The sequence below is a fragment of the Mustela nivalis genome (assembly GCF_964662115.1).
Source record: "Mustela nivalis genome assembly, chromosome: 18".
Taxonomy (NCBI): Eukaryota; Metazoa; Chordata; class Mammalia; order Carnivora; family Mustelidae; genus Mustela; species Mustela nivalis.
In genome coordinates this window covers 56,193,385-56,216,295 of record NC_139037.1, presented here as the reverse complement: position 1 = coordinate 56,216,295, position 22,911 = coordinate 56,193,385, and the positions used below count along the sequence as shown (strand labels likewise).

Below are 22,911 nucleotides of genomic sequence, written 5' to 3'. Positions count from 1 at the left end.
TGAACTCGGAATTGGGGAACACTGAAATACCACTCCTGGAGGAAATACAGGGCTAGCTTCCTACAAACCTCCAGTCACAACATTTTTGTAAGTTGTTTTCATACATAACCTTGTGTTGTATTTCTGTAAAGACACCTTGTTAATAATATATTCTAGATTAGTGCACATTGGGCTCACGGCCAACAGACTATAACTCACGCCTGAACGAAGCTCATCTAACACGTGTTTTCTTTTTTTTTTTAAGATTTTATTAATTTGTCAGAGAAGCAGGGGGAGAGGCAGGCAGAGGGAGAAGCAGACTCCCCGCTGAGCAGGGAGCCTGACTCTTGGCTGGAACCTGGGACCTTGGATCATGATTGGAGCCGAAGGCCAAGGCTTAACAGACCGAACCACCCAAGTGCCCCCAGCTAAGACACATCTCAGCTTTGTCCCCCTTCGGCATGCAGGACAATGTTTCATGGGCATTTTAAACAGTGAAGTCACCAACAAAAGCACAAAAAGGTGAAACCACAGTGCGAAACAGGCCTTGAAAAGGACGCTTCTTGGGCATGAGAGCAGAAACCAGAAGGTAGAGCGTTGCTTTATTCAACTTCAGTTGGAAACACACATGTTGGGTGACCCAGATTTTTTGCCTCTCTGCACACGTCTATGAAGGTGCTTTGAGTTTGGGGAGGGTTACAAATAAATTTTAGCAAGCAGATGAGTTCACAGATAGGGCATCCACAAAGAATGAGGATCACCTATGAGTGTGAACAGCGTGGGATGGAGGGAGGAAAAGCAGGCTGTTTCCTGTGGCTGCCCTTGGAAATGGGTGGCCTCCAAGGACAGATTTGGGGTGCCTGGATGGCGCAATTGGTTAAGCCGCCGACTCTTGGTTTCAGCTTGTGGAGTGATGAGATCAAGCCCCACCTTGGACTCCATACAGGAGGGAATCTGCTTCAGATTCTCTCTCCTTCTACCCCTCCTTTTCATGTGCCTGCTCTCTCTCTCTAAATAAATAAATACACCTTTTAAAAAAAGAAGAAGAACAGAGATTTATTCTTCCCCCTTCTGGAGACTGGACATCCCACATCGAGGCACCACGAGCACCATGTTCCCTCTAGAAACGCTGCAGGGGGATCCTTCCTTGACTTTCCACTTTCTAGGTGTTCCTAGTCTGTGGCTACATCCTTTGTGGGCGCTGGTGTCTCTTCTTAAAAAGAGACCATGTGGAACAATAGCCTACCCGACTCCAGTACACTCTCCTCTTCACTCGCTTACATCTGCAGAGATCCTGTTTCCAAATAAGATCTCCTTCACAGGCACAGGAGTTTGGGACATCAGCACATCCCCTTGGGGGAGGGGGAGGACACAATTCATAACAAGGGGTAGAAGAATGGATGAGGCTAGTCCCAAACCAGGACGCCTTTGTGCAAACTAGAAAGCAGTTCCCCTTTCTCTTGGGCACTGAGTTTTGAAGGACTGAATGTGAGGTGGACTCCAGGCACCTCTCACCCCTTCAGTGAGTGCTTTGCGCAGTGGACAGCCTGTGTAACTGCACACTCAGGCACCCGGGATCAGGTGGGAAGGGAAGACTTCTTTGAGGAGGTGACATGTGAGCAGAGACATACATGAAGGGACGGAGGGAGCCACTGGGAGATTTTGGTGGGAAGGAGGCAGGAGAATGTCTATAGCATTGAGGGACAGCAAGGAGGCCAACGTGGCTGGAAGCTGGGGGATGAGAGTGGGAGGGAGGGAGCAAAGCAGGTCTGTGGTGTGGGACCCTGTGCTTCTTGGTGATGATTCTGCTGAGTGATGTGGGGAGGTGGGGGGGAACCACCTCGAAGGTGATAAGCCAAGGGCTGGAGCCGACTCGGTTTTCTGAGCGCCCTCTGGCGGCCGCTTGGGAAAGGGGTGGGGCGAGTGCGGAACCGGAGCACCACCCCACCCCCAAGAGGCCCCTTCTAAGGTCCAGGTGCCCAGTGACGCTGCTGGACCAGGTTGATGCTCCCAGTTTCTCTGCAGGCCCTGGGAATGTTGGTGGCGGGCAAGCTGGTATGTAGGGTCTCGGGGTGGGGTGGGGGGAGAGACAGTCCCCCTTCCTAGCTCTGTATCTACTACCCCACGCGAAAACGCAGTTCTTGACATCCTTGGATCCCCGCGCGCTCCGGGACACCCCACGTGGTTGCGCAAAAAAGCTTGCGGGTGATTTCTCCAGGCTTGGGGTCTTGGTTCTGGAAGGTTGACTCCATGCAGCCCCAGCAGAGGATCAGCGATGACTAGCTATGGAACACTTAACCGTGGACGCTCTTTCAAGCCCTTCACCAGGATGTTTTGTCTGGTCCTCCCAGAGTCCCCTGTGTGGGGACTGATAGCTCCATCTTGCAGATGAAGAAACTGAGGTCCCGGGGCAGTCAGTGGCAGGCTGGGCTGCACCATAGGCGGTCTGGCTGCAAGCCCATAATCTTGGCCTCTGCACTCCCAGCTTCCAGGGAGGTGAGGGGAGAGGGGCAAGAACAAGGCCTTTCTGAGAGGGCAATGAGGGAGCCAGAACCACCCCACCTCCCACCCCCCCACACACCCCCAGCCACCCCTCACTGGAGACCAAACTGGACACCAAACTTCATAGACCCTTGTTCCCAGATCCCAGAAGCAGCTGGGTGGGTGCGTATGGCGTCCCCTTTTCTGTAGCTGAGGCATCTGGGGAAAAAAGAGACCTGGGCACAGAGCAGGGTTGGAACCCTAAACTGACAGCATCCAAAGTTCATCCCTAACTTCTGGCTGGCCACCTGCTCCATCTGTTTTTTTTTTTTTTTTTCTTTGATTGTGGGAGAATACACACGACATAATATAACTGACCACTTTAACCATTTCTGAGTATACTGCCCAGTGGCATTAAGTAGCTCCCTTCACGTTGTGCAAACACCACCACTGGCTATCCTCGGAACTTGAAACTCTAACCCCACACACCCCATCTCTCTCTCCTGCCCTGCCCATCACCATTCTGCATCCAGGCCCAATGGCTCTGACGCTCTCAGCACCTCCCCAGTGGGATCAGACAATATCTGTTCTTTTGTGACTGGCTTATTCCACTTGGCATGATGTCCCCAAGGTTTCATGTTGTAGAATGTGCCAGAATTTCTCCACCAGGTTTTGACAGCTGAGCAGGGAGAGAGCTGGGGGGAAAAAACCCACAAAACGGTGAGCTTGTGCCTTGGAAAGAGGGCTCCAGGGGCTGTAAGAGCACAGGGAGACTTGTCACACGGAGACTCCCTGATTCAGAGATCAGTGACCCAGGGACACAAGACAGTAGCCGCAGTAACTGAGAGCTCAAAGCCTATTTAATGAGGCAGGATCGTCCTGGGTGCGTGGGTGGCTCAGTCCTTTAAGCCTCTGCCCTGGGCTCAGGTCATGATCTCAGGGTCCTGGGATTGAGCCCGCATCAGGTTCCCCCATCCGCAGGGAGTCTGCTTCTCCCACTCCTTCTGCCCCTCCCCCCCTCACTCATGGGCTCTCTCTCTCTCAAATAAATAAAATATTAATAAAAATAAAAATAAAAGGAGGCAGGGCAGTTGACAAGGGGGCCAATTATCCTGAGATCCAGCTGTCAGTGTATTTAAAGCCCCTGCTCCCCCCACCATGAATCTGTGACACGGTAATAAGAGCTCTTGTATCAAGACACTAATTAGAAAGAGCTAGTGGTGGTCTCATCAGCGGCGAGTAAACAATCACTGGGAATCTCCAAAACAACCACGATGTGGTGAAAACTGCCACATTCCCCCCCATGGCAGTGACACAAGTCCCCCTGATATCATTGTGCTTTGTTTTGTTCATGGTTGATGGAAACCGTGAAATCTCAGTGAAAGATCCAGATGTCATTTTTCTCTCCTTGTCCAAATTCACAGACCCTTCCGAAACTCATCTGAGGGGTTGCCTCTGAGGGGGAAGGGAGGTGCCCCATGGGAAGATTCTAGAAGAGGACCTTGCTCTTGGCTGTAATAACATTAGTCACCACTATACTCAGGCCTGTTATTAAATATTTATAATATATATTCTGTTATGCATTATATGTGATCATGTATTGTAATTATATATTATAATTATGTATAAAATGTATTATATCCATAAACCTCTTTATGGAATACAGTTGACTCCTTTTTTAAAAAGATTTTATTTATTTATTTGACACAGAGAGTGAGAGCACAAGCAGGGGGAGTGGCAGGCAGAGGGAGAGGGAGAAGCAGGCTCCGGGCTGAGCAGGGAGCCTGATGCGGGGGCTCGATCTCAGGACCCTGGGATCACAAACTGAGCCAGGACGACAGATGCTTAACCAACTGAGCCACCCAGGCACCCCCCTCCCCATTATGTACCTTATTGAATTCAGCCAATTACTATTTAACTGAGTGCCTGCTGGATGCTGGACCCTGTTCTAGGCACTGGGGTGACAACAGTAAACAAAACAGACCCAAGCCACTGCCTGTGAGAAGCCGACATTCCTGTAGGGAAATATTCAAAATAAGTCACACTGAAAATAAATACATGAAAATAAAATCTCATAAAGAAGTAAAAATAGGGCGCCTGGGTGGCTCAGTGGTTAAGCCGCTGCCTTCGGCTCAGGTCATGATCTCAGGGTCCTGGGATCGAGTCCCGCATCGGGCTCTCTGCTCAGCAGGGAGCCTGCTTCCTCCTCTCTCTCTCTCTGCCTGCCTCTCTGCCTACTTGTGATTTCTCTCTGTCAAATAAATAAATAAATAAATCTTAAAAAAAAAAAAGAAGTAAAAATAAAGATAAGGAACATCTCTCTTCTGGCTGATGGTGCTAAGTTCTAGGAAGGAAAAAGAAGTAGGAACTGGGGTGGGGGGCGTTGGGGTGGGTCAGGGTAGGACTCACAAAGGAGGCACCATCTGAATAAAGACCCAAAGGAAATGGTCCTGTGTAGCAAGACGGATGGGGAAACTGAGGCTCAGAGAGGCAAAATCTCTTCCCTGATGTTCTCTTGCAAGCAAGTAGCAGGGCTGGGATTTGACTCAAGGCTTTGTACGCTCTGACTCCCATGCTGAGAGAGAAAACTCAGCTCCAGACCTGGATTATAAGACCTGATTTTTTTTAAGCATCTGCTAGGGGCCAGGTACAGCTCTAAGCCCTGAATGATCTCTCTGTGGTTTTTGATTTCACTTCTCTGGGACTCATTTATCTCATCTGTAAAATGGGGATAACGATTGCCACATCTCATGGACATTCTAAGAACTCAATGAGCTAATGCTCTTAACTAATAAATCTGCATGTAAGGAGACATTCAGTGATCGGGAAAGATTAAATCAACAAATATTTACTGAGTCCTTTTGGTGTGTCTGGCACAGTGCTAGCCTGGGGACATGGCAGAAAACCACCCAGTTGGAAATCCCAGTCCTCGGAGGGCTTGTGCTCTTGCTAGGGAGGTAGTCACTTAGGCAGAGAAATACGGAATAATCCGAACTTTGGAGAAAAATAAAACAGTGAAAATGGATGGATGGATGGGGGGGCAGCCTTAAACAGGGAGATCAGGGAGGGATTCTGTGAAGAGGTGACATTTGAGCAGACACGAATGAGGGGAGGGAGTGAGCTGTTCGCATCCCTGGAGGAAGAGCCGTTTAGGTGGCAGGAAGAGCAGGTGCAAAGGCCCTGAAGTTGGAGGGCTGTTGGAGTGCTTGAGGAGCAGCAAAGGAGTCAGTGTGGTTGGAGCAGAGTGAGCCAGGGGGAAAAGGAGGGAGGTGAGGGCAGAGGGAACAGGCAGATGCGCGTAGGGGCCCCATTGAGGGCTTTGGCTTTTACTTTGAGTTCTCAAGAGAGAAGCCAGGATGGGTTGTGAGAAGAGGAATTTCATGAAGTCAGGTAAGTTTTAAAATTATTATTATTATTATTATTATTATTATTATTGCTGCTGCTGCTGCTGCTGCTGCTGCTGCTGTGGTTGTTAGTCGTAGTATTAATATTAGCATTCCCAGGTTAAGAGGAGCGGCAGAGATCTGGATTTTGAACCGGGATTGAAAGCCTCGCACTCACCCATCTCGAGAAGCCGCCCTGCCACCGTCCACCAGGGGGCTCCAGAGGCCGGGTTCCCGTTTAGGGAGGGGGGGCGCCTGGTCCCGCCCCCCCGCCCCTCCCTTCCCTCCTCCCGGCTCTGGGCCCCACCCGGCTCAGACGGCTCGGGACAGGACCTGGAGCACAGGCCGCTCCGCGGGCGCCTCGGATCCCCGCGGGACCCCCGTCCAGCCCGCCGCCCGGTGCAGCCGCCTGCGCGCCCATCGGTGAGTGGTCCCCGACCGCCACTGTCGCCTGCCAAAGCCCGCCCGGTCCGCGGAGCCTAGAAGCCTGATTATTCCCCTGCCGCCCCCAAGACTCTCAGTCCCCACCCCCCGCAGTGTGTAGCGGTTCCTCAGCACCCCGTTCCGTGAAACCTCCTTGTCTCCCTCGAGCTCCTTCCAGCCTGTGACAGTGCCCCCCCTGACCTCCCTGTTCCTTCCCCTCGTGCTCAGTTGCTCCCACTCCCAAGTCGTCTTCCCATCCTCTCAGACAGAAGAGATCCCCTCCTTGGAGTCTCCCTCTACTGACCTCACCCATCTCTGTCCTATTTGGCCCCTCCTCCCACTCAAGAGCTCCTCTGCTACTTCACCAACGCAATGGCCTGTCCAGCTACCTCTAAAATGTCCCTCAGACCCCTCCCTGCCCAGGACACCACCCAGGCCTGCCCCTCTCTGCCAACATCCCAGGTCCCAGCTCCCGCCTCTCCTTTATCTCTCTGACACTCTTTCCCCTCTACTCCTTTTCCTCTCTATATATTTATTTTCCTTTAAGTATCATTGTGATTTTATGGGTTTTAACATTTTTGATATGCAGTTAATTTTGATGCTCAAATCGTCCCATCTTTGGCCAGTGGGAACTCCTTTAGGCTGGTCCAATTTCCCAGTAGCATGTCCCTTACATCTTTGCCCACCTTCCCACTACCTGGTCAGGCCCATTTTGTTCTCCTGCTCCGGCCTTGGAATCAGTCATTTCTACAAGAAGCTCTGTTTTTGTTTGTTTGTTTAATGGAAAATGGTATTTGGAGACTCCAACCTGACCAAAGCCTGGTTCTGTGAAAAGATCAGTAAATTATAAGCATCCACTTAGACTGATCAAGGAAGAAAAAAAAAAAGAAAAAAAGACACAAATGATTGATATCAAGAATGAAAGAGGGGACATTACTACAGATCCTACAGAGAATGAAAAGATAGTAAGGGGATACTGAAAACACAGTCTGGATGGGGGTGCTTGTTGCTGCTGAGTTGGCAATTCTTTCTAACACAGACCTGTGATAGGAGTACATGTTCCGAGGTCAGGTTGCCTGGTGTCCCAGACTGAGCGTTTTCTAACCAAGTGATCTTGAGCAAGTTATTCCTATCTTTGTGAGCTTCCTTTGTGCATCAGAAACATGGGGATAATAATAGCCCTACCTTACCACATTGTTAGGAAGATTAAATGAGTTAGAGCAGCATCTGGCATGCAGTGATCAGAAATCTTCATATTCTTGGGATCACCTGAGGCCCCTCATGACCTGGGTGCACTCAGCCAACTCTTCAGCCTTATTTCTCACCCCTCCTGTGTCCCGCAACCTGCTCCATGCCGTTCACAGCTCGGGGCCTTGGCACACACCATCCTCTCTGCCCGTCTTGCACAGGATCCTTGCTGTGCATGGAAGGGAGCTGTTCAAAAGTCAGCTCGGCCAGAGTTTGCTGATCCGTGGTCAGTTTACTGTGTCCGCATCTGGTGCTCATCATCCCTTGGTCTCCCATCATCAGTCTTGCTACTTCCATCATCCCACAACTCATCTCTTTCTCTTCCTCAAGCTGAAATCACCATCCTCTTCCGGGAACCCTCACCTCCTGCCCTCCCATGCTCTCTGTTGCCCCCACCCCACCCCCAGCCAGTTCTCCCATCCTCCTCCACCCATCCCACCTTCCGGCTCCCTTCCTTCTCCTCCTCCTCCTCTGTGAGGCAGGCCCCCAACACACCCTGTGCCCCTCTTGCAGGCAGATCTCCCCCAACTTGTGCCCATCTCCATCAGCGAGCCCAGTGGGGAGCGTGGAGCCACCATGTTCAGCTGGATGAAGCGGGGCGGTGCCCGGGGCCAGCAGCCCGAGGCCATCCGCACAGTGACCTCGTCCCTCAAGGAGCTCTACCGCACCAAGCTGCTGCCCCTGGAGGAGCACTACCGATTCGGCGCCTTCCACTCGCCAGCCCTGGAAGATGCCGATTTCGACGGCAAGCCCATGGTCCTGGTGGCCGGCCAGTACAGCACGGGCAAGACTAGCTTCATCCAGTACCTGCTGGAGCAGGAGGTGCCAGGCTCCCGCGTGGGGCCCGAGCCCACCACCGACTGCTTCGTGGCAGTCATGCACGGGGACACCGAGGGCACCGTGCCGGGGAACGCCCTTGTGGTTGACCCGGACAAGCCCTTCCGCAAGCTCAACCCTTTCGGGAACACCTTCCTCAACAGGTGTGCAGCTTGAGAAGCAGGGGTGCATCTCCCTGCCTCTGCCCCCCAACCCCTGCCTTTGTTTCTTTCTTTCGTGCTCCAATTCCCTCCTCTCCTCCCCTTCCTGCCTCCTCCATTGAAGCCGGTGGCCAGCCTGCCCCAGTCCACCTGCCCTCTACCTGGGCGGCCTTGGGCAGGTGACTTCATGTCTCTGTGTCTCTCTTATCTTCAACTGGAAAATGGGGGTAACCATAGTCCCACTTCTGTATGAGGTGCTTATTAGCACAGCACAAGACATAGAATAAGTGCTCTGTAAACATCAGCTCTGGGTTAATTAATTAACTTGTTTATTTATTTATTTTGGTTGTGGTTCTTATTCTCTGTCCTGATCTTTTGAGATTCTTCCCTTCTCTGTACCTGAGTCCCCCACTGTGCTGTCCTGGTGTTCCCTTCTTATGGGTCCTCTCCTGCCTCTCCCTGCGCTGACCCACGGCTCTCCCTCTGCCTCAGGTTCATGTGCGCCCAGCTCCCCAATCAGGTCCTGGAGAGCATCAGTATCATCGACACCCCGGGCATCCTGTCAGGCGCCAAACAGAGAGTGAGCCGGGGTGAGTGGGCCCGGACTCCTGGGTCTGAGGGAGGCAGCAGCTGGCTCTCTGCTCGGACATGGGCCTGCGTCAGCTGGCGCAGAGCTGGCTGGGTAGCAAAAGGGAGCCCGTGGAAGGCTGTGCTGCTCCATGTCTGTGCATGCCAAGGGGACAGGGGAGGCATGGGCGTGCACACGTGGGAGCAGGCCTCAGCTCCGTGTCTGGGCTGGTCTGGAGGATGAGGCAGGGAGAGATCAAGAGAGACGGAGGGAGACACGCGAAGTCAGAGAGAGATCCCAAGTGTGGGCAGCCTTAGAGAGAGACCCAGGAGACTCAGGGAGGAGGCAAGAGGCCGAGCACGGAGGCCCTGGGCTCTGGGCATGTTCCTGGCTTCACCTCTGGGCCGCAGATGGGGCTGAGCAGGGCTTGGGAGGGGGAATCTGGGCGCAGGCCAAGACGGGGCCTGGAATTTATAAACAGCTGTGCAGGGGGAGCGGCTGAGGGTGAATTCCAATGGGGCCTCCGGGGGAGCCGGCCCCCACCCCTGCCTAGCCCGCACCCCCCCCCAGCCACCCTGCAGTGTCTGCCTGGCCAGCCTGGGACTGGGTAAAAGGAGTCTGCCTTGTGGGGCAGAGGGGACAGGAGGTTGGGCCACTAGGCAGGGCAGGAGCGCGGAGGGTGACGGCGTCCCTGGCTGCTGCCCAGCGGGCGTGGGTCCCCCTGGGAGACAAGCAGGGGGCAGCTGCAGAAGCAATGGGAGGGCGAGCGGCCAGTACGAGGGGGAAGACAGGAGGGAGGGGCTGGGAGTTCCTGGGGCACCGCCCCCCGGAGCTGGGCCTGTGGGAGCAGGAGGGGAGAGCAGTGAGGGGAGCCGGGTCGGGCTGAGGTTGTGGGAAGAGGAGAAAGAAGGGAACGGGGTTTCTTTCCCTGGCAGGTTGGGTAGAGGAAGAGGAGGAGAGTCTGTCGGTCTGTCTGTGTGCAAGTGTGTGGGAGGTTGGAGAGAGCACAAGGGTATGTATGGGAGTCCGCATCTTGGAGCCTGTGGCTATGATTGTGTCAGGATGTGTGCGCACATGTGTGTGCATTGGTGTGAGGCGTGGCTGGCTGCCTCTCCCTGTGTGATTGCAGCAAAGGGGGGGGGGTCTCTGGTGGGGTTCAAATCTGGTCCCTGCTACTTTTAAACCACGGGCGCTGGGCAAGCCACTCATCTCCCTGTTTTAGTCTCCTCATTTGTAAAAGGAGGGTAAAAACAGCCTCAGCCTTGTAGGTGGCACGGGGGGGTTCACGTTTAGTGTCAAACCTGTGAAGCACTTCGGTGTGCGACACATAGTAGGCGCTCTGGGTGTGCGGTCAACTGTGTTCCTGGTGAGTGTCGTAGCTGTGCACCCCGGGGACTCTGCCACGTCTCCTGCTCCCGCGCTGACTCAACCTCCCTCCCTTCCTCCCGCCTTGCATGAGACACACTTTCCAAATCCTGGCTTGTGTGTGTGTGTGTGTGTGTGTGTACACTGGGGAGGGAAGGAGGTCCTAGTTCCCTGGCACTTTCTCCCCACAAGCAGATTCCCCCTCCCCCACCTCATCAAGTCCCAAGGGGCCACAAGGACCCTGCTCCCGCTGGACAGGGTGCCCCCAGCACCCACTCCTCACTAGAGCATAGGGACCCATGCAGACTCCTGCTCCACACCTCCCACCCATGTGTCTTGAGTCATTCCCTCAACCTGTCCATGCCTCAGTTTCCTCATCTGGAAAATGGGGATCACAAAAGCACCTGTCTCCCAAGGGTGTTTTGAAGATCCAACTCCATGATTCAGGGAGAGAAAGCAGCATGGCAGGGGAGTCAGCAGCAGCTTCCTGTTCTGCCAGGTAGCACCTTGTCCCCCAGGTCACCATGGTGTCCCCGGTTCTGAGAAGCCCTTCTTGACTCCCCAAGGCTGGGTCAAGTGCCGCCACTGGGCTCCTAAGTCTCTCTAGGCTCCCCCTCCCTGGCCTGACCACTCTTGGGAACGGGTCTGTGTCCTCAGTGCCTGAGCTGAATGAGAGAACAGGACCAGGATGGCTCTGGGGACAGTTCCTGAAGGGAGACCTCCACTGCACCCCGCATGTGTCACAACTAAAACTTGTTGAGCATTTACCGAGTTCCCAGACTGTGTTTCCTTGTTTTTTTTTTTTTTTTAAGATTTTATTCATTTATTTGACAGAGATCACAAGGAAGCAGAGAGACAGGCAGAGAGAGAGGAGGAAGCAGGCTCCCTGCTGAGCAGAGAGCCCCGATGTGGGGCTCGATCCCAGGACCCTGGGATCATGACCCAAGCCGAAGGCAGAGGCTTTAACCCACTGAGCCACACAGGCGCCCCTGTGTTTCCTTGTTTTAACGGTTTATTTTTTTATAGATTTTATTTATTTATTTATTTATTTATTTATTTATTTATTTTTAGAGAGAGCGAGAGGGAGAGAGAAGGGGAAGGGAAAGAATCTCAAGCAGATCCACACTGAGCTCAGGGCCCAATGGGGGGCTCGATCCCGCAACCCTGAGAGCACGACCTGAGAAGCCAAGAGTGGTGTGCTTAACCCACTGAGCCACCCAGGCTGCCCCTATTTTAACAGTTTAATTCAGGTATAAACTGACATGCCTAAAGCTCGCCCATGTAATTTATTCTTACTTATTTTATTTTTTAAAAGATTTTATTTATTTATTTGACAGAGAGAGAGACACAGCGAGAGAGGGAACAGAAGCAGGGGGAGTGGGAGAGGGAGAAGCAGGCTCCATCCCAGAATCCTGGCATCATGACCTAAGCGGAAGGCAGAGGCTTAACGACTTAGCCACCCCGGCACCCCGAGCTCATGCATTTTAAAACAGGCACTGTTTTAGGCTCTTTACAGATAAGCTTTTTTGGTATATTATATATTAGCTCATTTATATTCATTTAATCTCCACAACAGCCCTCCAAGTCGCATTCTGTTAGGACCTCCATTTTACAGAAGAGGAAACAAGTTCAGAGAGGTTTCCTACTTGCTTAAGTTCACACAGCTGGGGGGAGTGGGGGGTTGGGCAGAGGTGAAATTCAAACCCAGGACTTCCTGACCGCTAAGTCAGGCCTGGCCCCCCACTCCACCCACCGTGGCTCCTCTCTGCTCTCCTAAGCTTCGCTTGCTGAATATGTGAGTGAGCAGCAAAAGCGAAGGGTGTGAATGAATGAATGAACCCAGGAATGAATGAATGAATGAATGAATGAATGAATGAAGCCTCTTGAGACAGGTACTCCATGAAGGCCAGGACTTGTCTCTGTGTCCTCTGTGGTATCTCTGGGTGCCCAAGATAGGGCCTGGCACACAAAAGACTCTCTGTAAATATTGTTAAATAAATTCAAAATATTTACCATCTCCTCTGGTGAGAGCCGAACTAGAGCCAATGTGAACTCTTCAGTTGCTGGATTGTGGGGAGATCCAGAAGCCTTAGGGAGGGGCTGGGGTGATGGAGGCACTTGGAAGACCCCCGGGGTAGGGGGAGGTTCATAGGGGCACAGGGAGTCTGTTAAGAAACACTTCAGTATTTTAACAACCCGTACATCCAGATGGGGGCATGCCACTAATACCTGCCTGAGGAATGAATGAAAAGGGGGCAGGTGATGGCCCTCTGTAGCCAGGGGCCAGAGGGATGGGGTAATTCTGAGGGCTTGGGGCCAGAGGGATGGTTTAATTCTGGGTGTGGGGGTGGGTGCAGAGCTGCAGGATACTCTTGGGGCCTTGGCTGTTTCGCCCAGAGAAGGTTTTCAAAAGTTAACAACCTGAACATCCGTACAGTCCATTGTCCATCCAAAGGAATGAATGCTTGCGAAAGGCTGGAGGGTGCGGGGCTGACCTCAGCCCTTCCCACCTCTTCCTCTGTGTACCTCCAGGCTACGACTTCCCAGCCGTGCTGCGCTGGTTCGCGGAGCGTGTGGACCTCATCATCCTGCTCTTTGATGCGCACAAGCTGGAGATCTCTGATGAGTTCTCCGAGGCCATCGGCGCCCTGCGGGGCCATGAGGACAAGATCCGCGTTGTGCTCAACAAGGCGGACATGGTGGAGACCCAGCAGCTGATGCGCGTCTACGGGGCGCTCATGTGGGCGCTGGGCAAGGTGGTGGGCACGCCCGAGGTGCTGCGCGTCTACATCGGCTCCTTCTGGTCCCAGCCTCTCCTGGTGCCGGACAACCGGCGCCTCTTTGAGCTGGAGGAGCAGGACCTCTTCCGAGACATCCAGGGCTTACCACGTCACGCTGCCCTGCGCAAGCTCAACGACCTGGTGAAGAGGGCCCGGCTGGTGCGGGTGAGCAGCATACGGGGTGTGGTGTGTGTGTGTGTGTGTGGAATGTGCAGGCAAGGCTGGAGCATGGGGGCAGGAACTGCCCTTGCCCTGCCTCCCATTGCTTCTACCTCAGGGCCTTTGCACGTACTTTTCCTGCTTCCTGGAAACCACCTCTTCCTTGCCTCCCTCCCACTTGGCTCACTCCCCACCTCCTTCAAGTCTTTGCTCAAGCTCCAGAACATTTTCCTGTCTGCCCTCCCTTCTGATGACTGTAAGTCCCTCCCGGCTCCCATCATGTGAGTCTTGCTTTATCCTTTTTATCTTTCTACCCCCCCCCCCAAAGATTTATTTATTTATTTATTTATTTGACAGACAGAGATCACAAGTAGGCAGAGAGGCAGGCAGAGAGAGAGGGGGAAGCAGGCTCCCTGCTGAGCAGAGACTCGGATGCGGATGCGAGGCTCCATCCCAGGACCCGGGGATCATGACCTGAGCCGAAGGCAGAGGCTTTAACCCACTGAGCCACCCAGGCGCCTCTGAGTCTTGCTTTATCCTTGTTGTAGTTTCCTTCATAGCATTCATTGCTGCCTGGCCGGACATTGCCCATTCACTGGGCTTCTGGGTTTACTGCCTGTCTCCACTCGCATGAAAGCGCCACTGAGCCAGACGTCGGGATTTGTTCGCTGCTGTATCCCCAGCACCTGGCACAGAGTTTGTGCTCAGTGAATATGTATTGAATGAATGGCGTTGAACCAACACTCTTCATTTGACAAAACCTCCCCTATGCCCAGCCTGCGTTAGGTGGTATTGAGGACACAGCAGTGACCAAGGAAATTCAGGGGAGGAGACAGACTCATCCCCAGACAGTGATGACCCATCATGGGCCGGGCTGGTACATGGGGAATTGGGGTGGGGGACTTCTTGGAGGAGATGGCATCTGAGCTGCAAAGTGGAGGAAAGGGAGGATGAGGAGGGGAAGGAATTCTAGACCGTGGGACCAACAAGTGCGTGGACCAGAGATGAGAAGGTGGCCAGTTCAAGGAAGAGGGAAATTGTCAGTGTTGAACCCTGTGTAGACAGTGCAAGTAACTGAATCTGAGCCCAGTGAGGTGGGAGTCAGACCACCCAGGGCTGTGGCCTGGAACCTGCGTTTTGTCCTGAGGGTACTGGGGAGCCATGGAAGGGTTCAGATTACAGGAGAGATAGGGTCTCACTCAGGCTGCCTTCTGGTAGAGGAATTTAAGGGCTGTTAGACTGAGGCTAGAGACCAAGGAGGAGCTTGGGGACCGAGGAACAGAGAGGAGCCTGGATCCAGAGCAGGGCTTTGGGAGGGGGAGGAGAGCACTGGTTTGAGAGCGATTTTGGAGGCCAAATGGAACATTCACAGGGGAGGCTGCCAGGGTGGAGGTGGGGCAGGAAACCGGGCAGGCAGGGAGGCCTAGAAGGCTATGGGGGGTGGAGGAGCCTGAGGTGTTGGTTTAAGGAGCAGCAAAGAAGGGGTGAGTCAGGGCCCCTACCCCCACCCCAGGAATCCTCCCTGGGAGGGAGCGGCCCAGCAGGGATAGCTCTGGGCCTCGGAATCCACCTTTCCCTCCTCCCCCACCCAGGCTCTGGACTGTCTCTGTGTCTCTGTCTCTCCGTGTGTGTTTCTCCTCATTTCTACCTCTTTCCCAGCGGCCATCTCTTCCCTCCTATTCCTTCTCTCTTTCGGGCTCTTCCTCTCCCCTTCCCTCAGTCTCTGTCCCTCTCTCCTCGCTCTCTCCTTCTGTCTCTTCCCCTCTTCTTATTTCTCCCTCTCTGTCTTCCTCCGTGTCTCTCTGAGGCCCTACTCTGGTTCGCCCTGGTCCCCCACGGACCCCTGGCCCCTGGCCCCCGGCCCCTCGAGGACGAAGACAGCGGCGGGAGCTGGGGCCCAGGGCCGTGGGACAGAGGGGCGGGGCCGGGCCGGACACCTGGTGCCCCCGCCGGGCAGGAGGCGGCTCCGGAAACCCGGACAAACCCCGGAGTCCGGGACCCGCGCCCCGGCCCAGCCCGCCCTCCCACCTTATCTCTTCCTGGCACCTTCCCCCGCTTCCTCTCTGGAAAAGCCATCAGCGCCCTCCCGCCTTCCCTCTTCTGGGTCCCCGAGGAGCCGCCTTAGGCCCCGCCCCTCACATCAATTGGCCCGCGCTAACAGGCCCCGCCCACCATCCTGACCACGCCCCTGCCCCACTGGCCCCGGACCCCTAGGGACCATTCCTTCCCCTCCCTCCCTCGGACCCGTCTGTGGCTCTCCAGTGCCCCTCACACAGGGTCCAACTATGACCAAGCCTCCCTATGCCCCTCCGCTGCACCGTGTCACCCACCCATTCCCCACGTGTGATTCCGCCACACTTGGTCTGGCCATCGAGCAACAGTTCACACCATTTACCTTTCCAAACACTCAGGACTCTGAGTAGCTACCCCTCGGTGCCTCGGTTTCCCCGTCTGTACGTATAGGGAGTGGATGAGTCACTCGGCGCTGCCCTTTGGATGAAGTGATAGCTGCGAGAAGGGCCGATTTCACTGTTTTTGCGATACTGGAGGCCAAGATCTTGTGGGTCTGATTCCAAAGAGGCCAAGATGCCCTGAACCTTCTTACCAAGCTTCTCTGAGGCAGCCCCGTGATATTCATTCAACAAACAGTTACCGAGCACTACAACGTGCTTCTGCACTCTGTTGAGCCCTGAAGTTACAGCAGGGAACAAATGAGTTAATGCTGTTTTTTTTTTTTTTTTTCTTGTAGAATTACTTTTTACTGGGGAAGTGGGTATTAAACAAATGAATCTATAATATCATACAGTATTGTATGTGATAAGGATCAGGAAGGAAAATGAAGCAGAGGAAAGGAGACTGGCAAGGGACTGTTTTAAGGAGGTCAGGGAGGGTCTCCCAGTAGAAACCTGAAGGAGGGAGAGTGATGGTCTGGGGGAGGCCCTACCAGGCAGAGGGAACAGTAAGTGCAAAGGCCCTGAGGCAGAACAGCCTGGAAGGAGGAGCCCAGGGTGGCTGGAGGAGGCAGAGTGGTGGAGTTGGGAGGACATGAGGTTTTAGAACCAGCCAGGGACCGCCAAAATGTTTAGCATTCTAAACCTATGATTCATTGAGAGAACTTTCAAACGAATGTTTTCCATTGAACCTTTAAGACCATCTCATGGTAAAGCAGTTAAGCTGGGTTAAACATGCTCCTTCCCAGTCCTGATTGCCCCCACCGCCTCGCAGTGCCTCTTCCCTGGAGGCAGCCCCCATGAGGAGTTTCTTGTGTCTTTTTACAGATATAGTCTATTTTTATTTGAGCATATGCAGTTAATTACTGAGCTTCCTGCTCAAAAATGCGAATGTTCACAATTCTGCCCTTCTTGTTTATTTTTTGATAACTTTGGAGATTGGGGCTCAAAGGTTCCCAAGTTCATTGCTACCCTCCACAAGTATTTCTTGAGTGCTTTCTGTGCATATTTTGCCGGTACTGGGGACAGAGGGAACAGATAAGGTCCCAGCCCTCCTGGAGCTCCCATTCTGATGAAAGGAGACAGAATAAGTAAGCCACGAGATAAGCAAAATAAGGATGGGTCGCAATAAACATCATGGGGGCCAGGGAAGTGACAGTAGAAAATAATTGGATGGCGGTGGTTGGGGCACCTGCTTCTCATAGGATGGCCTCTGTGAGGAAATACTGAGGGAATCAGCTTGGGGAAATTAGAGCAGAGTAGTAGGCAGACAGTGGCATGTGCAAAGGCCCTGTGGCAAGAAAAAGATTAGCATGCTGGTACAAAGATGGCAGGTGAGGAAGGTGACATGGGGCTGCAGGGAAGGGTGAAGGATATGGGATAAAACACTAGGAGCCAAATCCTGGAGGGCAGCAGTTCTCAAAACTTTCAGTCACAGGAGCAAATGACACTCTTGAAAATGATTGAGCGCCCCAAAGACTGTATGGGTACATGGGTTGAATCTGTCTACATTGGCCATACCAGAAGTTAAAACTGAAGAAAATGTTTAATATTCATCTAGTATTATCGCTGAACCAACAATAACCATGTAACTATTAGTAAGCAGCAGTTAGTGGATTATAAATGTTATGCATGAGTTATGATAGTTCAACTTATATTAATAAGGATAGTAGATATTAGAAGATCAGGGTTATTTTTTAAGATTTTATTTATTTATTTGACAGAGAGAAATCACAAGTAGGCAGAGAGGCAGGCAGAGAGAGGAGGAAGCAGGCTCCCTGCTGAGCAGAGAGCCTGATGCGGGGCTCCATCCCAGGACACTGGGATCATGACCTGAGCCGAAGGCAGAGGCTTTTTTTTTTTTTTTTAAGATTTTATTTATTTATTTGACAGAGAGAGATCACAAGTAGGCAGAGAGGCAGGCAGAGTGAGAGGGGGAAGCAGGCTCCCTGCTGAGCAGAGAGCCTGATGCGGGACTCGATCCCAGGACCCTGAGATCATGACCTGAGCCGAAGGCAGAGGCTTAACCCACTGAGCCACCCAGGCGCCCGAAAGCAGAGGCTTTAACCCACTGAGCCACCCAGGTGCCCCAGAAGATCAGTTTTTAAATAACCATAAGCCTAGGACATGGGCTAAGTCCCATATATTTTATGAAAATTATCTCCAAACAAACAAACAAACAAACAAACAAAAAATTACAGAGGACGGTGGCCCGGTTTTACATTTTTGCAAGTCCCTTAAATGTCTGGCTCCTGAGAAGACCTCTGCATTTTCACATCTGTTCCTGCACTCAGTCAGTTACAGTATCACGAATCCTGTTGCCTTTAAAAACTCCACTGCCCCCCCACCCAGGGAGGGGGAATGGGAGCACAAAAGACACATCGCACCTTGGTATTGTAATAAAAATAGTTTTGACTGTGTGAACCCCTGAAAGAGGTTGGGGAGGGGAGGGAATCCCTGGGGTTCCCCGGGCCACACTTTGAGAATTGCTGCCGTAGGGACTTGTCAGCTATGGTCGGAATTTTGTACTTGGATAAAAAGCAGATGGAGACTTTGGAGCTGTGTCTCATGATCTGGTGTTGTTTCCTAAAAATCAGAAAGACCTCTGCAGCCGCTGCTGCCTGGAGAAGGCATGGTAGGGACAAGAGAAGCCAGAAAACCAGTGGAGGGCCTGCTGGGTCTCCCCAGGCTGGCAGTGCTGCCAGGGCCCATGGGGTTGCTGGCCCCTGAGGTGGGAAGCAGTGAAAACAGATGGGGTCCGGGCCCAGATTCTGCTGGGCGTCAAAAGACGGAGCTGTCCAGGAATGTGGACAAGGCAATCTAGGCAGAGGTTCCAGCTGGTATGTAGATGGGGGGTGGGGAGTGGATTGCCTAGGAAAGGAGGGGCCCTTCTGCTCTTGCAGCAGCTTCTCACCTGGAAGGGTCAGAATGCACATTTTCAGGCCCCCTCCGGGCCACGCGGATCAGGAGCTCTGGGTTCGGGGCCCTGGGTGACGACACTGTCCTCCCGCAGGTCCACGCATACATCATCAGCTACCTGAAGAAGGAGATGCCCTCCGTGTTTGGGAAGGAGAACAAGAAGAAGCAGCTTATCCTCAAGCTGCCCGTCATCTTTGCCAAGATCCAGCTGGAGCATCACATATCCCCCGGCGACTTTCCGGACTGTCAGAAGATGCAGGTGGGAGGTCGTCCCCAGGAGCGGGGTTTGGAGGGGCATGGGGGGCGTCGGGGGAGGCAGAAGGGGTCAGCTTCTGTGGGCTTCAGGGTGGGGCCTTGAGAAGAGAAGGGATGCAGGGCAGGTTCTGGAAAGCACCTCCTGCAAATGGTTCCCCGAGGGCACGGTTTTGTGAGTTAGGACAAGGAAATGAAGACAAAACCCTAGGGAACCTCGGCTTCAATAGGATGGAAGTTTGTTTCTCTCCATAAAGTCCTAGAAGGTGGTCTGGTTTGGTGCTTTCCAGAGCCAGGGACAGCGTCCCCTTTTATCTCCGTTCTCCTCCCATCCCTGGCCTCCAGTTCCAAGATCCCTACGTGGTACAGAATGGCTCCAAAACTCCAGCCATTCTGTTTGCCTTCCAGCCAGCAAGGAGGGATGAGGGAGAAGGGGCGGAAAGCTCCTGGTCCAGTCGCTCTAAGGACACTTTCTAGGATGGTGCTGTCCAATAGTACTTTCTGCCATGATGGAAATGTTCTGTACTCTGACTTCCAGTTTGGTAGCCGCTAGCCCCATTAGGTTTTATTTAGTTTTAGCTCAGTTAAATTTAAATAACCACATGTAGCTCCTCTCCTGGAGAGGACAATTCTAGAGACCTGTGTGTGGCACCAAGCTGGGGGTCTAGATCAAGTTTCTCAGCCTCAGCACTACTGATATTTGGGGTCAGAGCGTTTGTGGTCTGGGGTGTCCTGGGCATTGCGGGATGTTCATATCCTCCTGGCTTCTACGTGCTAGTAGCGTGCCCCAGATGTGACAATCAAAAATGTCTCTAGATCTTGCCAAGCATCCACTGGGGAAGGGCAACATCTCCTGTGGTTGGGAAGCACGGGGCTAGATAAACAGCAGCTAATACGATTACACTGACAGTTCTGGAACGCTTTATCCAGATGAATTCATTTAGCCTTTCCCACCCCCCAAGGGAGGGGAGCGCTAATGTTATTGAGCCGTTTCACACATGTGGAAACCGAGGCCCAAAGAGGTGAAGTCACTTGCCTGAGGACACATAGCTCCTAGGTGGCAGAACTGGGTTGGGACCTGGGCAGGCAGGCCCTGGAGTCCAGACCCCCGCCAACCTCTACCCCTTTGTGTCCAGATCAGCAGGCTTCTCTGCCTTGGTGCTGGAAATCAGTGCGGTCCATGAAACGGATCGGTCTGTGCTGTGAGTCTCCTGGTGCAGGCGACTCAGAGGGGCCACGGGACAGAAGCAGCACGACCACAGATCCAGCCGCATGGCTGCTCTAGAAGAAGTCATCTTCTGTGGGCAGGGTGTCCCCCGAGTTCCTGACAATCTGGCCATCCCAGGCTAAACCTCCAAACTTGGCAGCAAGCCACGCTCCCCCGTTTCTGTGAAGTGGGGTGACGGAACTAACGGCAGGAATGGAATTTTCTCGATTTGCACCAGGGTGGGGGTGCCGGCCAGCTGCAGCCTGGGGTGCCACAGAGGCTGGCTAGAGCCAGGGCTGTGCTCAGGAAAGGCTGGGACCGATATCGGAATATTGAAATCCTTCTCTACCAGCTGGCAAGTCATCAGAGGGCCCCCCGTCCAGTAATTCTGGGGGCGTGCCTGGCACAGGGGGAGGGCCCCCAGGACCCCGCTGCCCCAGTCTCTTCTGAGCGGTGGTGTCCGACTGGGACAGGCGGGTTGTATGGGTTCGCACCTCTCCGTCAACACCTGCCGCCCAAGGATTTCGCTGCCCCCTGACTTCTCAGGGCTCCTCTCTCCTCCCCCCTCCCCCGCAACAGGAGATGCTGATGGCTCACGACTTCACCAAGTTCCACTCGCTGAAGCCGAAGCTGCTGGAAGCCCTGGACGAGATGCTGACCCACGACATCGCCAAGCTCATGCCGCTGCTGCGGCAGGAAGAGCTGGAGAGCACCGAGGTGGGGGTGCAGGGCGGCGCCTTCGAGGGCACTCACATGGGCCCATTCGTGGAGCGGGGGCCCGATGAGGCCCTGGAGGACGGCGAGGAGGGCTCGGACGACGAGGCTGAGTGGGTAGTGACCAAGGACAAGTCCAAGTACGATGAGATCTTCTACAACCTGGCACCAGCCGATGGCAAGCTGAGCGGCACCAAGGCCAAGACCTGGATGGTGGGCACCAAGCTCCCCAACTCGGTGCTGGGCCGCATCTGGAAGCTGAGCGACGTCGACCGGGATGGCATGCTGGATGACGAGGAGTTTGCTCTAGCCAGCCACCTCATCGAGGCCAAGCTTGAGGGCCACGGGCTGCCCGCCAACCTGCCCCGCCGCCTCGTGCCGCCCTCTAAGCGGCGCCACAAGGGCTCTGCGGAATGAGCCAGCAGCCCTCCCTCCCTCCCTCCTGCCCTGCTGTGGCCCCGAGCGCCAGCCGGCTGCACGCACACCCCCACCCCAGCCTGCACGCTTGCCACCTGCCCACCTTCTCAGTTGTATGGCTGGGCCTCCTTCCACTCCCCTCCGCCAGACCATGGGGACCAGGGGAGGGGCAAGGCTTCTCTGCCTGGCCCATGCCCCCTACCCTCACGTACACTTAGGCACATCATGGGGACATTAACACACGCGCACGCGCGTGCACACACACACACAGAGGCGTCGATTCAATCATTGTTCATTCAAGTATTTATTGAGCACGTACTACGTTTGGATGGGCAGGGATTGTTCTGGGGCCCGGGCCTTACAGCAGACAGCAACCCAGACACATGCATCTGCCCTCAGGGGGCTGACATCCTCAGGAGAGAGCACCCACACCGTCACACAACTGCACACAGACACACACCCGGCCCTAACCAGTCTGAGCCCCAATTCTGGACAGAACCCCTTGCCTCTCCCCATAGTTCAGTGGCCATCCGGTTGCAATAACCAACACAAAGACCCCCTTCCTCACTTCTTGCCCATCTAGCCCACAAGTCCACCCTGTTCTCAGGCCTTGGGACCTGGGAGCTCAGAGGGGAGACACTACTTCCTCAAAGGGACCCCTCTTCAGCTCCTCTGCCCACTTCTGGGCACACCCCTTTCTTTAATAAGGATTCTCAGCAAACAGAAAAGCCCCTCGAAGCAAAGCTCCGCCCAGACTGGGTGCCCACTTTGAGGTATTTTTGGACTCCGCCCACCGCCCTGGTTTGAAAACCCAGCCTGGAGGTCCCCTCCCCCAGGCTCCCCACCGTTGGTGGCCTGAATTGTAGACTGAGGCACAGCTCCTCTGCCAACAGCCCCTATTTAAGTAGAGCCCCTACCAGAGATAAAGGCGCCTGGGCTTTATTTTAGTCCCCTTTCTGGGGATGTGTTGGGGGGAGGGGCTCTTGGTGCTATAGCCCTCCCCTCTCCTCCCTAAGGGGACCCCTCCCGTCCTGCCCTCCACCCTTCGGTGCCTTCACCATATACTAGTGCTTGGGGACCCCATGGGAAAGATGGGGAAGGGTGACATAGGTGGGGATGATGCCCCCCCCACGATGCTCTCGGGGATTCCCACACCCATCAGCACGCACCACCCCCCACCCCCGCCCTGCTCCGACCCCATGCCTAGGAGGGGCCTGTGAACCGAACAGCAAACAGCGTTCCCATAGAGCAAATAAAGCCAAGGCTTCTTTCCACGTGGAAGTCACGCTGTCTCGGGTTGGTGGGGGGGGGGGCGGGGATCGCTCTCTCCCTGACTCCCCCGGAAGGAGAGCCCTGGGCAGGGCTTGAGTTTGGTTGGGGGGGGGGGTCCTCCCCTCCAAGGTCCCATAAGCGGGGCGGGGGGTTGGAGGCCATGACTCAATGCTGCAGAGTCTGATGACTCAGGCCTGGGCTGGGGGCCAGACCGACATATTTTCCGAAGAAAAGTTACTCTGGGGCCCTCCCTCCGGGACAGCACTCTCTCTCGCCTCCCGCCGCGGGGGCCTGGGAACCAAGCCCTGGGGCGTGGG

At 54.2% G+C, this 22,911-nt stretch overlaps 1 protein-coding gene across 1 annotated transcript; it reads left to right on the top strand.

The window, feature by feature from the left end:
* The first annotated feature begins 6,136 nt into the window (after positions 1-6,136).
* EHD2 (EH domain containing 2) lies at positions 6,137-22,596 on the top strand. The gene is made up of 6 exons (XM_082711311.1): positions 6,137-6,266; positions 8,028-8,494; positions 8,984-9,081; positions 12,957-13,369; positions 18,827-18,991; positions 20,771-22,596. The coding sequence occupies exons 2-6, from the start codon at positions 8,091-8,093 to the stop codon at positions 21,320-21,322; spliced, it is 1,632 nt and encodes a 543-aa protein (XP_082567437.1). The 5' UTR covers positions 6,137-6,266; positions 8,028-8,090; the 3' UTR covers positions 21,323-22,596.
* Positions 22,597-22,911: the final 315 nt, after the last annotated feature.